Source organism: Microcaecilia unicolor, chromosome 3 (genome assembly GCF_901765095.1).
Source record: "Microcaecilia unicolor chromosome 3, aMicUni1.1, whole genome shotgun sequence".
Classification (NCBI taxonomy): Eukaryota; Metazoa; Chordata; class Amphibia; order Gymnophiona; family Siphonopidae; genus Microcaecilia; species Microcaecilia unicolor.
The window spans coordinates 445,594,165-445,609,574 of record NC_044033.1 but is presented as its reverse complement, the minus strand read 5'-3'; the positions used below and the strand labels follow the sequence as shown (position 1 = coordinate 445,609,574).

Here is a 15,410-nt window from a genome sequence, read left to right as displayed (position 1 = left end):
CCTTACGGGTGAAGGGGGGCACCTAGATGTGGTTACAGTGGGTTTGTGGTGGGTTTTGGAGGGCTCGCTGTTTCCTCCACAAACGTAGCAGGTAGGGGGGGATAGGCCTGGGTCCGCCTCCCTGAAGTGCACTGCACCCACTAAAACTGCTCCAGGGACCTGCATACTGCTGTGATGGAGCTGAGTATGACATCTGAGGCTGGCATAGAGGCTGGCACAACATATTTTTAAAGATGTTTTTTGAGGGAGGGAGGGGGTTAGTGACCACTGGGGGAATAACAGGAGGTCATCCCCGACTCTCTCCGGTGGTCATCTGGTCATTTTGGGCACCTTTTTGTGCCTTGGTCGTAATAAAAACACAACCAGGTAAAGTCATCCAAGTGTCCGTCAGGGACGTCCTTGTTTCTTTCGATTATGGGTCGAGGACGTCCTAGTGTTAGGCACACCCAAGTCCAGACTTCGCTATGCCTCCGATACGCCCCCTTGAACTTTGGCTGTCCCTGCGACGGAAAGCAGTTGGGGACGTCCAAAATCGGCTTTCAATTATACCGATTTGGACGACCCTGTGAGAAGGACAACCATCTTCCGATTTATGTCAAAAGATGGGCGTCCTTCTCTTTCGAAAATGAGCCCAATAATGATTGAGTGAAATTTGACACATTGATAAAATTGTAAAAATTATTGGAAAAATCCGAGGGTTTTTTGACCAATGATGATGTATTACCTGTGTACACTAGATAATTGCTGAAGAAAGCACCACTCAGTTTATAGAGGTCTTTTTCCTCCATATGTAAATATATAGAGAATTTCAGAAGTTTATCTGAAGGTGTATTGCACTAGATGTTTATTTTCCACTTTTATGTTGGTGAAGGTTATTCATAATTTTTGAGTGAACATTCAGTCGTTTTGTAGGGAGCAATATTCAGCCTGCGACAGTCATCAGATTTTCAGCCATTGGCATTTGTGGGCAGAACTGAGCCTGGATATTCAATGCTGAATATCTGGCTATGTGTTGTCTTCCAGAAGTTAACTGGGCACCAGCCAATATTCAGACCGATATCCGGATAGTTCAGAAGATAAAATTAGGACAGCCTTTTTGCAGGCACAAGAAATTTAACTGGGCAGGAGGCTCTCCTGTTCTTTAAACCACTTTGAATATCAACCCTTTTATTTTATCTTTATAATATCAAAATTTGCCCTTTCTTTCTGACCACCCTACCAAAACACTTAATACTCTAATCACCTCCAACGTAGACTATTATTGTAACCTACTCCTACTGAACTTTCTCTCCATTTCAATCTGTTAAAAACTCAGCTAATTGTCTTATATTCAGCCAGTCACTACACTCACATAATCTCTCAACTCATTTCATTGGTTCCCTATCTCTACAGTTTAAACTACTCTTACTAATCTGCAAGTACATTCATTATAACCTTTTTTCTCTTACTTTCCCTATGCTTTCCTTGGGAATGTTACTTATCAAGTAAGTCACCCTTATCTGTGCTTTTCTCCTCCAGCACCAACTCTGTTCTTTCAACTTTGCTGTGCTGTATGCCTGGAATACATTTCTAAATTTGTACATCATGTTCCCTCTCTGGTCCTATTCAAATCAGGCCTAAAAGCCCACTTTTTTTGAAGCTACTCTTATTATTAACCTCTTATTCTCCTATTTAATACCCATATTGTTTTTAACCATTCATATATGAAATGATAGTCCATAATTCTTGTATTTGTCTGCTTTATCCCGAATAGGTTGGTTTTCCTATGTTTAGGTGCAAAGCATTAAGGACCCTGTTTGCTGCTGCCCTAGCATTTTTAGCACGCACTAAAATTAGTGCATGCTAAAAATGCTAGGGTCACCCATATGTTCCTATGGGCAACTTAGCATTTAGCATGTGCTAATCAGCACACTCTAAAAGTGCTAACGAACACTTAGTGCTGCTTAATTAACAGGGTCCTAAGTATGTCTAGCAGTGCTGTATAAATAATACATAGTAGTAGTAGTCATGCTTATCTACCTAGAACAGTAGAAAATCTAAAAGTAGAAGTGGAGAAAATAAAACTGACTTGAATAAGGAATGATACCCTGAAGGTGGTCAAGCTTGTATGACTAACTACCAGGATATATCCTTAGCTATCACAATATTGATTAAAGAAACCGGGCAGACTAGGCAGGCTGATGGTTCTTTATCTGTCTTGATATACTATAATGTAAACTTTAATTTTCAAGCTAGCTTTGAGATATTGAAAATTTTTTTAAATTATATATTCTATAATATAAAAACAGCAGTCTGTTGATAAGTTTTCTTGGTCCTGGGTTTCAAGCGCAAACCTCAGCACAGTTATACTGCTTGATGGACCCTGTGACTGAGGCATTATTAATGTAGATACATATTTACTATATTCACTTTAAATCTGTGTTTCTGTTCCCTTTCTTCACAAATGAGGAATTCTGGTTCCTCTCATTCAAGAATTAACCTTAGGAATATGAGTAGGCCAAGGACACCACTGAACTCCATGGTTTACTGCATCTACAACTGATTTCTAAATGAGTTACTAAATCATTCATATCAATTCTTTTAACTGCAATCATGTTTCACATGCATAAGAGTATATACCTCCTACCATCATATGCTTTGGGAGAAATGTCCCTGGATTGCACCTTGGGAGCTATGGCTCTCTTGCCATAAGCATGGTTGTCATAATTATTATAGTCAAATGTAGTCTTGGAATATTTCTCCAGTTCCTTGGCTAGATTGGAGCGAGGTGTAGTAGTAGAGACATTGTTTCTGTATCCATATTGCGGAATCTCCAATTGTTTAACAAAACACATAGGCCTAGAAATTAAAGATACATTCAGTTAGTTAAGCTTGTGTATTGGCATTTGTTCTGAAGTGAAATATGTATGAATCAAGATGTCTCTGTGCAATATAGAATACTTTGGGTTCAGCACACCCAAAATGCATAAGTTGGCTTGCTAGATAAATAATATTGTTTCCATATATACATACAGTGCTATACCTACTGAGGGCAACTGAATAATTGGATGCCTGGTAAGAATCTATTCTATAAAGGAATGTAGGTGCCTACTTCCTTATATAGAATAATAGCCTGACCAGGTATACACACTTAGCACACCAAAAAAAAGTGCTATTCTATAAGCCGTGCTTAAAGTTAGGTGTTGTTTGTAGAATAGTGCTTACACCCGGGAATTATGCCTAACTTTAGGCACGGCCATTTTCACCAAAATGAAATTGCATCCACTGCATTCAAATCTCTCTCATGAACATTCATTGTGGATATCCTAAAAACCTGACTGGCTGGGGTTCCTCCAGGACCAGGTTTGGGAACCACTGGATTATGCCATTTCAATCTGCCACGTGGAAATAGCTGAATTCTTTCCAAATTATTCCATTTGAGCTTATGTTTGAATGACAAGGAGCTTCATACATTCGGCTAAAGGTATAGGTCAAGGTTTTTCTTTCAACAAACTCTTTGAGATCAATTCACTTATTTTGAGCCCAGAGTAGAGGCTGTAGCAAATAGCTGTTTGGACAGCAGATGAAAAATGTTTGCCATAAATACCCAGAAGGCTCTGTTCAGGTGTCTGAACAGCAGGGAATTGCCCATCTTATACATATGGGCTTCTTAGCATTTAGCACATGCTAATTTCATTAGTGCATGCTAAGTTTTTGTAAAAGGGCCACTAAAGTTGTACCTGAGGCAATGGAGGGTTAAGTGACTTGCCCAAGATCACAAGAATCTGCAGTGGGATTTGATCTGGACTTCCCTGGTTTTCAGCCTACTGCCTTAACCCTTAGGCTACTCCTCCATTCAGAGATGACATGGATGCTTGCCTGATGCCATCAATTTCTGGAAATGGGTGAAGAAAACTCACTGAGCATGTGTAGGCTATGAAGTCAATGCAAACAAATAAGAAAACAAATATGTATGCCCATACTTCAATCTCTGTAATGATTTATTTGCATACTCTCCAAAACAGTTATTCACCCATGAGAAAAAGAAGTGCATTGACAACTCAAAAGAAGAACACTGTTTACTGTCACCAAATAAACCATTAATGCAATAGGAAGGCTGCATAACACCAGGAACAGCTGGCAGAAAACATTGATATTTGGGGAAAAGTCAACAAATGCACGAATCCACAAGCCAGCCAATATTCAAAGTGAGTTAACTGGCCAGCCATCGACCAGTTAACTTGCTTATTGGTGGCTAAGTGATCATTTTCAGTGGCACTTGACCAGTTATCTTCACTTTGGTTACAGCCAAAGCATAAGCCAGCTATGTCAGGGGCATTCCGGGAGGATTTCGGCATTGGAATCCAGTTAGCTCCCAATATTCAGAGCTAACCAGCCAGTGTTAGTGCATAAATAAGACCACATAAATAGTAGTCCTATCTTTATGCACTAATGAATGGCTGGTTAGCTCTGAATATTGAGTAAATTGGGCATGCTAGCTTAAAAAAAGGGATATTGAATGCTGATGACAAGATATTTTCTCCACTTCTATTTAATCACTGTCTCAACTCTATATACCCAGCACTCCTAACTGCATACAAAGAGAAGCTGCCATCATCCATTCTTTTCCTGCATCTACCTTCACATCTTCTGCAACACATACAGTGCAACTCTAATATAATGCTATAATTGGGATCCATAAAATATCATTGCATTAAATATGGGGTTGCGTTATAGCAGGGTCAATAGAACATGAACACAATTGAACCAAATTGCAAATGGAGCTGAATGTAAAAATAGAGGAGAGAAGATCGTGTTATATGTGGATTCGTGTTATTGTAGGTTATGTTATATTAGGGTTCCACTATACATTGTTTGCACACTGTCACTGGTCTGAACAGGGATGCATTCCAGTACTTAAGAAAGCTATCATGCCACTCACAATCCAGTGGTTACATGTGTACACCAAATTGGAAGTGGTGCCACTCTTTCATTTTGTCTCTACCTTCTGACAATGACTGCAGATCAATCACTGCACTGTGCTCTGCTTTGACTAACTAGTACTAAATATATGGGGAGTTTGTTGACAGGGGACACACTACAGAACACTTGAGCAGAATGAAGGGGCTAGTCCTGGATCTGACAGGACTGCACGCACATGCATACATGTGCATGTGCTTACGCATATGTGAGACAGAGAGATTGTCTTCTCCATGGCATCTGGCAGTGTGAAGATCCAGATATTATGAATGATTTAGCATTGATAAATATATATGACATAGTAGTGGCATCATTTAAGAATGCTCTGTAACATAGACAATCTAGTGATATCTTAGTTCCACATGAAAAAAGTTCAGATCCAAAACTAAAAAAGAATAAAAAGAACAAAAACAGAAAGAAAAGTGGTGCGGCTCCATTTGGAAAATGCATGTACTAAAGTTTACAAATTCCAACCCAGCTACTGTTAAACATAGAAACATACAGGGTATTTTCAAAAGGATGTCCAAGTTAGAATTGGGATGTCTTGCTGATAATGTTAAAAAAAAACCCCATCCATCTCACAGCCATTATCGAACAAGATATATGTCAGGGTTTCCTGTTCAAAAATATGTGAGAACATCTAAAATAAACAACCTTTTTACAAACTGAAATGGCCAAATTATGAACACAAAAATCAAGGGACATGGACGTCTGGCAGCATTTTTACAGAAATGGCCACACAGATGTCCTTAAAGAGCAGAGGGGCAGTTTAGTGCTCAGTGGATTATAAACCAGGGCACCCAGGTTCATATACTACTACTTAACATTTCTAAAGCGCTACTAGGGTTACGCAGCGCTGTACAGTTTAACACAGAAGGACAGTCCTTGCTCAAGGAGCTTACAATCTAAAGGACAAACTCTGCCAAGCTAACCGCCTTCACCACATTCTCCGGCAACGAGTTTAATTACACGTTGGGTGAAGAAAACCTTTCTCCGATTTGTTTTAAATTTACTACACTGTAGTTTCATTGCATGCCCCCTAGTCCTAGTATTTTTGGATGCTTCACATCCACCTGTTCCACTCCACTCATTATTTTATATACCTCTATCATGTCTCCCCTCAGCCGTCTCTTCTCCAAGCTGAAAAGCCCTAGCCTCCTTAGTCTTTCTTCATAGGAAAGTTGTCCCATCCCCGTTATCATTTTAGTCGCCCTTCGCTGCACCTTTTCCAATTCCACTATATCTTTCTTGAGATGTGGCGACCAGAATTGAACACAATACTCAAGGTGCAGTCGCACCATGGAGCGATATAACGGCATTATAACATCCTCACACCTGTTTTCCATACCTTTCCTAATAATACCCAACATTCTATTCGCTTTCTGAGCCGCAGCAGCACACTGAGCAGAAGGTTTCAGTGTATTATTGACGACGACACCCAGATCCCTTTCTTGGTCCGTAACTCCTAACGTGGAACCTTGCATGACGTAGCTATAATTCAGGTTCTTTTTTCCCACATGCATCACCTTGCACTTGCTCACATTAAACGTCATCTACCATTTAGCTGCCCAGTCTCCCAGTCTCATAAGGTCCTTCTGTAATTTTTTTTTGATTGGCATATGGTCGTGCAGTGTACGCCACCCTACGTCCATACTGGGGCGGGGAGGGCGAACGACCTGTGCGGAAGGCAGTATTTCTGGGGTTCGTAACGTCTTCAGCCCAAACCAATATTGCTGCCCCTTGTGCGTCCATAGTGATCATTTTATATACCTCTATCATGTCTCCCCTCAGCCTCAGTCTCTTCTCCAATGCAGTAGTCGAGGTGAGAGGTAATGAGAGAGTGGATGAGAGTTCGGGTGGTGTGCTCCGAGAGGAAAGGACGAATTTCGCTGATGTTAAAGAGAAAGAAGCAACAGGTCTTGGCTATCTGCTGGATATGGGCAGAGAAGGAGAGGGAGGAGTCGAAGATGACTCCGATGTTGCGGGCAGATGAGACGGGGAGGATGAGGGTGTTATCAACTGAGATAGAGAGTGGAGGAAGAGGAGGTAGGTTTTGGTGGAAAGACGATAAGCTCGGTCTTGGCCATGTTCAGTTTCAGGTGGCGGTTGGACATCCAGGCCACAATGTCGGATAAGCAAATTCTGCGTCCTTCAGAAATAGGGAAATACCTACTGTGCCTCACTGTACAACACCTCAATAGCTTTCAGGCTTGCAGATGTCATAAATATTTAGGTTCAGCAGATACAGTGGTGGAAATAAGTATTTGATCCCTTGCTGATTTTGTAAGTTTGCCCACTGACAAAGACATGAGCAGCCCATAATTGAAGGGTAGGTTATTGGTAACAGTGAGAGATAGCACATCACAAATTAAATCCGGAAAATCACATTGTGGAAAGCATATGAATTTATTTGCATTCTGCAGAGGGAAATAAGTATTTAATCCCTCTGGCAAACAAGACCTAATACTTGGTGGCAAAACCCTTGTTGGCAAGCACAGCGGTCAGACGTCTTCTGTAGTTGATGATGAGGTTTGCACACATGTCAGGAGGAATTTTGGTCCACTCCTCTTTGCAGATCATCTCTAAATCATTAAGAGTTCTGGGCTGTCGCTTGGCAACTCGCAGCTTCAGCTCCCTCCATAAGTTTTCAATGGGATTAAGGTCTGGTGACTGGCTAGGCCACTCCATGACCCTAATGTGCTTCTTCCTGAGCCACTCCTTTGTTGCCTTGGCTGTATGTTTTGGGTCATTGTCGTGCTGGAAGACCCAGCCATGACCCATTTTTAATGCCCTGGCGGAGGGAAGGAGGTTGTCACTCAGAATTGTACGGTACATGGCCCCATCCATTCTCCCATTGATGCGGTGAAGTAGTCCTGTGCCCTTAGCAGAGAAACACCCCCAAAACATAACATTTCCACCTCCATGCTTGACAGTGGGGACGGTGTTCTTTGGGTCATAGGCAGCATTTCTCTTCCTCCAAACACGGCGAGTTGAGTTCATGCCAAAGAGCTCAATTTTTGTCTCATCTGACCACAGCACCTTCTCCCAATCACTCTCGGCATCATCCAGGTGTTCACTGGCAAACTTCAGACGGGCCGTCACATGTGCCTTCCAGAGCAGGGGGACCTTGCGGGCACTGCAGGATTGCAATCCGTTATGTCGTAATGTGTTACCAATGGTTTTCGTGGTGACAGTGGTCCCAGCTGCCTTGAGATCATTGACAAGTTCCCCCCTTGTAGTTGTAGGCTGATTTCTAACCTTCCTCATGATCAAGGATACCCCACGAGGTGAGATTTTGCGTGGAGCCCCAGATCTTTGTCGATTGACAGTCATTTTGTACTTCTTCCATTTTCTTACTATGGCACCAACAGTTGTCTCCTTCTCGCCCAGCGTCTTACTGATGGTTTTGTAGCCCATTCCAGCCTTGTGCAGGTGTATGATCTTGTCCCTGACATCCTTAGACAGCTCCTTGCTCTTGGCCATTTTGTAGAGGTTAGAGTCTGACTGATTCACTGAGTCTGTGGACAGGTGTCTTTCATACAGGTGACCATTGCCGACAGCTGTCTGTCATGCAGGTAACGAGTTGATTTGGAGCATCTATCTGGTCTGTAGGGGCCAGATCTCTTACTGGTTGGTGGGGGATCAAATACTTATTTCCCTCTGCAGAATGCAAATAAATTCATATACTTTCCACAATGTGATTTGCCGGATTTAATTTGTGATGTGCTATCTCTCACTGTTACCAATAACCTACCCTTCAATTATGGGCTGCTCATGTCTTTGCCAGTGGGCAAACTTACAAAATCAGCAAGGGATCAAATACTTATTTCCACCACTGTATATGTTTGTTTCTGGAGGGTTCACAATTTAAAGAAAAATAATAAAAGAGGGCAGACGTGGGAACTGAACCTAAGTCTCCTGGTTTATTGTCCACTGCACTGGCCACTGGGCTATTCCTCAGACCCACTTTCTGCTTTGCTCAAAATGCCCATGATAACTAATTCTGTCATTGAGCCTGGTATTCTTTTCCAGTTTCACTTTCAGGGAGAGGGATAGCAACCACTAGGGGATTCATGAGGGGTCATGTCTTAATTCCACCAATGGTCAGCTGCTCAATCAGAGCACTTTTTTGTAATCTGATCATGACCAAAACAGGTCTAGATAAAAAGTCTTTTAGACTTGGATGTTTCTTCCCATTCAATTATCACTGTTGGATGCCCTAATTTTGGGCCTTCCTTAGCGCCACCCAAAACATGCCCACAACACACCCCATTCCTATTTGGGCAAACTGTATTGTAGGACGTCCAAATTCTGCCATTCCAAAATCACAATCTGGATGTTTGGGGCAGATAGACTTTTTTTTTTTTTTGCCATTTTGAGACATCCATGTACTTTGAAAATGAGCCCCGTAGAATATGATGGCAGATAAATCTGGTCAATATTCAGTCTTTTTTAAACACTGCAATGGCCAGACTTAGCCCCAGATATTCAATGTTGGGCCATGTCTGGATACTGGCATTGAATATCTGGGGCTAATTCTCAGGGTGCTAGTCGCTAGAGCTTATATGGGTCCCAATCGATGCTCAGTCATGTGGGTTCTGGCCGAATATCGACCAGGACTCATATAAATGGATATGACCCTTTCAGGATACCCACTCCCCCTTCCACCCTGGAAGCCAAGGAAGCCATCCCCCCCTTGCTGGATCCCTCTACCTCCCCCTACCTCCTGGAACTGCAACTTCCCCCATGGTAATGGGCTTACCTGTCCATTGTCCTGGTAGTCCAGTGGGGTAATGGGCAGGAGCAATGTCCATTTAATCCTGCTAATTGCGGCAGCCTCTCCAAAATGGCTGCTGTGACCCCTAGCGGCGGGCTGTGGTACTTACTGGCAATAATCAAATGGGAAAGTACTATTCCAGGCACAGTCTTAAGTAAATCTGCTCTACAAGCGTCCAAGATACATGAACCCTTTGCAAACTTACATAACAACTGATTAATAGTTGGAAAATCTACGTGAACAAAAGAGGTCCAGATGCGATCTACTGAGCAGATCTCCTTTAACTGTTAATCCCCTATGTCAAACATGATACAACTTTGCAATAGAAAACAAAAGATTAATTACCTTGGATTGAAAAATAGAGACAAAAGCTTCAGTTGTTAAATTTGGTTCAGATACTAACTGAGGAGGATTTGCGAACAATGTTACTAATCGGAAAAGTTGGCATGATGAATTAGAAATGTCAATGATTTTCAACAAATAATACTTTTGTTTTTCCTTTTATATCTGATCTTTATACATCCTAATCTGTCTTCTCCAATTCTCCTTATCTTGTAACTCATGTGATTTTATCCAATGCTGGGAGCAGTTAATTACTGTGATTAGATGGATAGGAAGGAAGTATTTTTGAGATGTTTAAAAAAATAACAAAAGTTTGGATTAATCATTCGGATATTGAGATTTATCTTAGTTGGTGTTGGAAAGTAACTCATTGGACTGATGATGAATTAGTTATGCCAATAGCTACTATGAAATATCTGAGGATGGCACTTTGAGGTCCATTCACCTATTATTATTGATTCTGCTTTCTTTACATTAAGATTTGGATTATTTATTTGACCTGATTGATACCATCTGTAAAATGTAATACATCAATGTAACCTCTCCTAAAAGCTTAATGTAAGCCACATTGAACCAAAACTTGTTTTTGGATAATTGTGGGATATAAGAATGAATAAAAATAAATAAATAGATGTTCAGAAAGTTTTGCCAGGGATGCATGCCAGCTGTCCAACTTCCAAGTAGACGCAATCTAACAAGAAGCTGATTTGAACAGTATGACATTCACAAGATCTTGCTTATTATAGAATTACAACAGGTGGAATATGTTTCCGTAACAGCATATCTTTGGAGCAGCCACAGGTGCAGTTTTCTTGGAATGACCATTCATTGTATAACTACTGTGCCATTCCCATGCTTTGGCTGTTAAACATTCTCACACTGGTGAAAAGATTGCTCAAATAATGGCTGAACTGTTTGTGGAATTCCATATAACAACTAAGATCATCTACTGCATTATTGGCAATGCAGCAAATATTACAAAAGCCTTGCATCTTCTGAATGACATTTTCATTGGTGGCAATGAAGAGAACAGTAGTTCATTAGTTCATGCTCAACAGAGTCCAATAGCCAGTCACTTTCCAAGTCGGAGGTGGTCAAAGCTGATGATGTCAGATCTCTGTTTGATGCAATCAAAGATGTACCATGCGCTGATGACATAGACTTCAACTGGTTTCACAAGCACAACAGATGTGGCAATGACACACTCAATCTTGTAGCAGCTGTTGACAACCATGAAGTACAAAAAGATTTGTGCTAGAATCAAATGTCTGATAGGGTCATGGGGAAAGTACAGGTCTCAGCATTGCAATCAATCAGAGTACTAAATATGCAGATGTTGTTGAAGAGGTGGCTGGTCTTACATTCCATCATTCCAACCTGCACAAAGTGGGTTTAAGGTTACTTAGCAGAGGTGGTCAAGAGAAGGAGAAGATTCAATTTTAGCCACAAGCACATTTATTGAGAATTTATTTGTGGCTAAACTTGAACCTTCTCCTTCTCTGGATTGCCTCTGCTTTGTTTTGCTGCTTGTGGTGTGTTTGCAGAGTGTTGCCTTGTTTCAGATTACTTAGCCATCAGTCGACTGATTACAATTACAATAGAGAAGACACGAGAATGGCAACAAAAAATAGGACTAGAACTGATGACTAATTTACAGGGATTGGCTTATTGTGTTAACTTTGATAAGACAATGCGGGTACTAATCACAGCTCTAACAAAAGAAATCGCTTCAAGGTTTGGTCCAGTATTTGAAGATGATGACTACCATACTGCAATGATGCTTCTTCTGAAGCTTGAGTTCAGATATCTATTATAACAAAAACGGTATAAGAAGACATAGCTGCTCATTCGTGTTGTGGCTACAACAGAGACTAAGTCAGAACTAGTGGCATAGTTTCACTCTAATTTGTGCAAGAGTTGGAGTCAGGCTCCAAGGAAAAGACTGCTACTAGAGGTGAAGACTTCTTTGATTTTGCAAAGAACAACTTTCCAGGAGCTGAAGCTGGATCAAAGGAAGAGGTTGGAATGTTTAGACACTTCCACAAACAGATTGCTTGCATTTCCAAAAGTGACAACATTTTTATCATATTCAATTCAGCAGTACAGTAGTAGAATGGTTATTTGGTTGCTCAGGGCAAGTTTTAGTGCCATGACAATGCTCTCTTAGTGATGATAACTTTGAGAAACTGGCTTTTCTGTGGTATACACTGAAGTGACATATTGGAAATTCTCAGACTTTAAATATAAAGCATTGTAATGATAAAGTATTTAGCATTAGTTAATTAGTAATTTGCTGAGAATTTATCAACTCTGTTTTTAAACATTAAACATATTTCTTCCTAAGTGCAATGGTTGTGCAATTGATTATAAGGCAAATGAAAATGCCATTGAAATAGTTAATTCATGTAGTTAAACTACTACATGAAAAATGTAGTTAAGTAAGTAGTTAAACTACTTGTCTAGTAAAGTAACTATATAGTTTCTGAGTGTACCAGGGATTGATTCCAGATCTAGATACTTTCCTTTCCTGAACTGGTGCTATTTCATCAAGAGCAGTTTGAATAGCATCATTCAAATGAGCTGCTGCCAATTTAGGAGAGATAGTGGGAACATTTTCCAGCTGTAATTCAACCCTCTCCCAAAGGCAAGTAGAGCCTATTTTCTCCTTGTCAAGATTTTCCTACATATAAACATTTTAGGAATATTTTTTTACAACCTAGTCATTTTCTATGCAGTTCATCTGCAGTGTGTTCACATCACAAGGGGTTGGGGTGTGTTGGGGGCAGGATTTGGGCATTCCCAGAACTTGGATGGTTTTCTGTCGTAATGGAACAAAGCAAAAATGTCCAAGGCTAAAAGTTAGATGTTTTGGTTTACATCTGTTTCAATGACAACGAAGTCACAAAAACATGCCCTAAATAACCAGAAGACTATTGGAGGGATTAATGCATGACCACCACCACCCCCTTACACTCCCAGTGGTCACTGACCTCCTCCCACCCCCAAAGATGTGAAAGAAACATTACATACCAGCCTCTATGACAGCTTCAGATGTTATGGTCAGTCCTATTAGAGCAGCAAGCAGGTCCCTGGAGTAGCTCAGTGGTCAATGCAATACACTGTGGAGAAGGGGACCCAGGTCCATATCCCATTCTAACTGCTACAATTGTGGTGGAAAGTGTGAGCCCTCCAAACCCCACCAAAATCCTACTGTACCCACATATAGGTGATACCTGCAGCCATGAGTGAGGGGTATTATACTGGTGTATAGTACAGTAGGTTTTTCATGGATTTTGGAGCATTCACCATATAATATAAGGAGGTAACGGTGATATGTGTACCAGACGCCTTTTATGTAAAGTCCACTGCAATGCCCCCTAGGGTGCCCCACTGCTCTGCTGAGATGTCTGTTTGGCCAGTTTACTAAGATTGCTGGCCACCCCTATGTACTAGTGGCTTGTTTTTGTACATTTTTCCCTTGGACTTTTTTTTATTCAAAACTGGTTACAAAAGAAAAATGCACTGAGCAGAAAACGTCTACAAAACATCTAGCAAATTACCATTTTTGAAGTAAAAAAAAGACGTTTTTCTAGTTCGAAAATGGCCATGTTCCCCACTTAATTTTTGGACATTTGTAGCAAAATGTCCAAACTTAGACTGAGATACATAGTAGATGATAACGGCAGAAAAAGACCTGCACGGTCCATCCAGTCTGCCCAACAAGATAACTCAAATTTGCTGCTTTTTGTGTATACCCTACTTTGATTTGTACCTGTGCTCTTCAGGGCACAGACCGTATAAGTCTGCCCAGCACTATCCCCGCCTCTCAACCACCAGCCCCTCCTCCCAACCACCGGCTCTGGCACAGACTGTATAAGTCTGCCCAGCACTATCCTCACCTCCCAACCACCAGCCCTGCCTCCCAACCACCGGCTCTGGCACAGACCGTACAAGTCTGTCCAGCACTATCCCTTCCTCCCAACCACCAGTCCCGCTGCCCATCACCGGCTCTGGCACAGACCGTATAAGTCTGCCCAGCACTATCCCCGCCTCCCAACCACCAGCCCCGCCTCCCGATCTTGACTAAGCTCCTGAGGATTCATTCCTTCGGCACAGGATTCCTTTATGCTTATCCCACGCATGTTTGAATTCCGTTACCGTTTTCATTTCCACCACCTCCCGCGGGAGGGCATTCCAAGCATCCACTACTCTCTCCGTGAAAAAATACTTCCTGACATTTTTCTTGAGTCTGCCCCCCTTCAATCTCATTTCATGTCCTCTCGTTCTACCACCTTCCCATCTCCGGAAAAGGTTCGTTTGCGGATTAATACCTTTCAAATATTTGAACGTCTGTGTCATATCACCCCTGTTTCCTTTCCTCCAGAGTATACATGTTTAGTTCAGCAAGTCTCTCCTCATACGTCTTGTAACGCAAATCCCATACCATTCTCGTAGCTTTTCTTTGCACCGCTTCAATTCTTTTTACATCCTTAACAAGATACGGCCTCCAAAACTGAACACAATACTCCAGGTGGGGCCTCACCAACGACTTATACAGGGGCATCAACACCCCCTTTCTTCTGCTGGTCACACCTCTCTCTATACAGCCTAACAACCTTCTAGCTACGGCCACCGCCTTGTCACAATGTTTCGTCGCCTTCAAATCCTCAGATACTATCACCCCAAGATCCCTCTCTCCACCCGTACCTATCTGACTCTCCCCGCCTAACACATACGTCTCCCGTGGATTTCTAATCCCTAAGTGCATCATTTTGCATTTCTTCGCATTGAATTTTAATTGCCAAACCTTAGACCATTCTTCTAGCTTCCTCAGATCCTTTTTCATGTTTTCCACTCCCTCCCGAGTGTCCACTCTGTTACAGTTCTTAGTATCATCCACAAATAGGCAAACTTTACCTTCTAACCCTTTGTCAATGTCACTCACAAATATATTGAGCAGAATCGGTCCCAGCACCGATCCTTGAGGCACTCCACTACTCACCTTTCCCTCCTCCAAGCGAATTCCATTCACCACCACCCTCTGCCGTCTGTCCGTCAACCAGTTCCTAATCCAGTTCACCACTTCAGGTCCTATCTTCAGCCCCTCCAGTTTATTTAAGAGCCTCCTGTGGGGAACCGTGTCAAAAGCTTTGCTGAAATCTAAGTAGATTACGTCCATAGCTCGTCCCTGATTCAATTCTCCTGTCACCCAATCAAAGAACTCAATGAGATTCGTTTGGCACGATTTCCCTTTGGTAAAACCATGTTGTCTCGGATCTTGCAACTTATTGGCTTCCAGGAAATTCACTATCCTTTCCTTCAGCATCGCTTC

The 15,410-nt window shown here is 41.7% G+C and overlaps 1 protein-coding gene across 1 annotated transcript in view; it reads right to left on the bottom strand.

Moving 5' to 3' along the window:
* The window catches only part of MYT1L (myelin transcription factor 1 like), a 901,397-nt gene that overhangs the window by 565,681 nt on the left and 320,306 nt on the right, over nucleotides 1–15,410 (bottom strand). Inside the window, 2 exon segments of the mRNA XM_030198923.1 lie at nucleotides 580–582; nucleotides 2,627–2,838. Coding sequence (XP_030054783.1) covers nucleotides 580–582; nucleotides 2,627–2,838 — 215 coding nt within the window.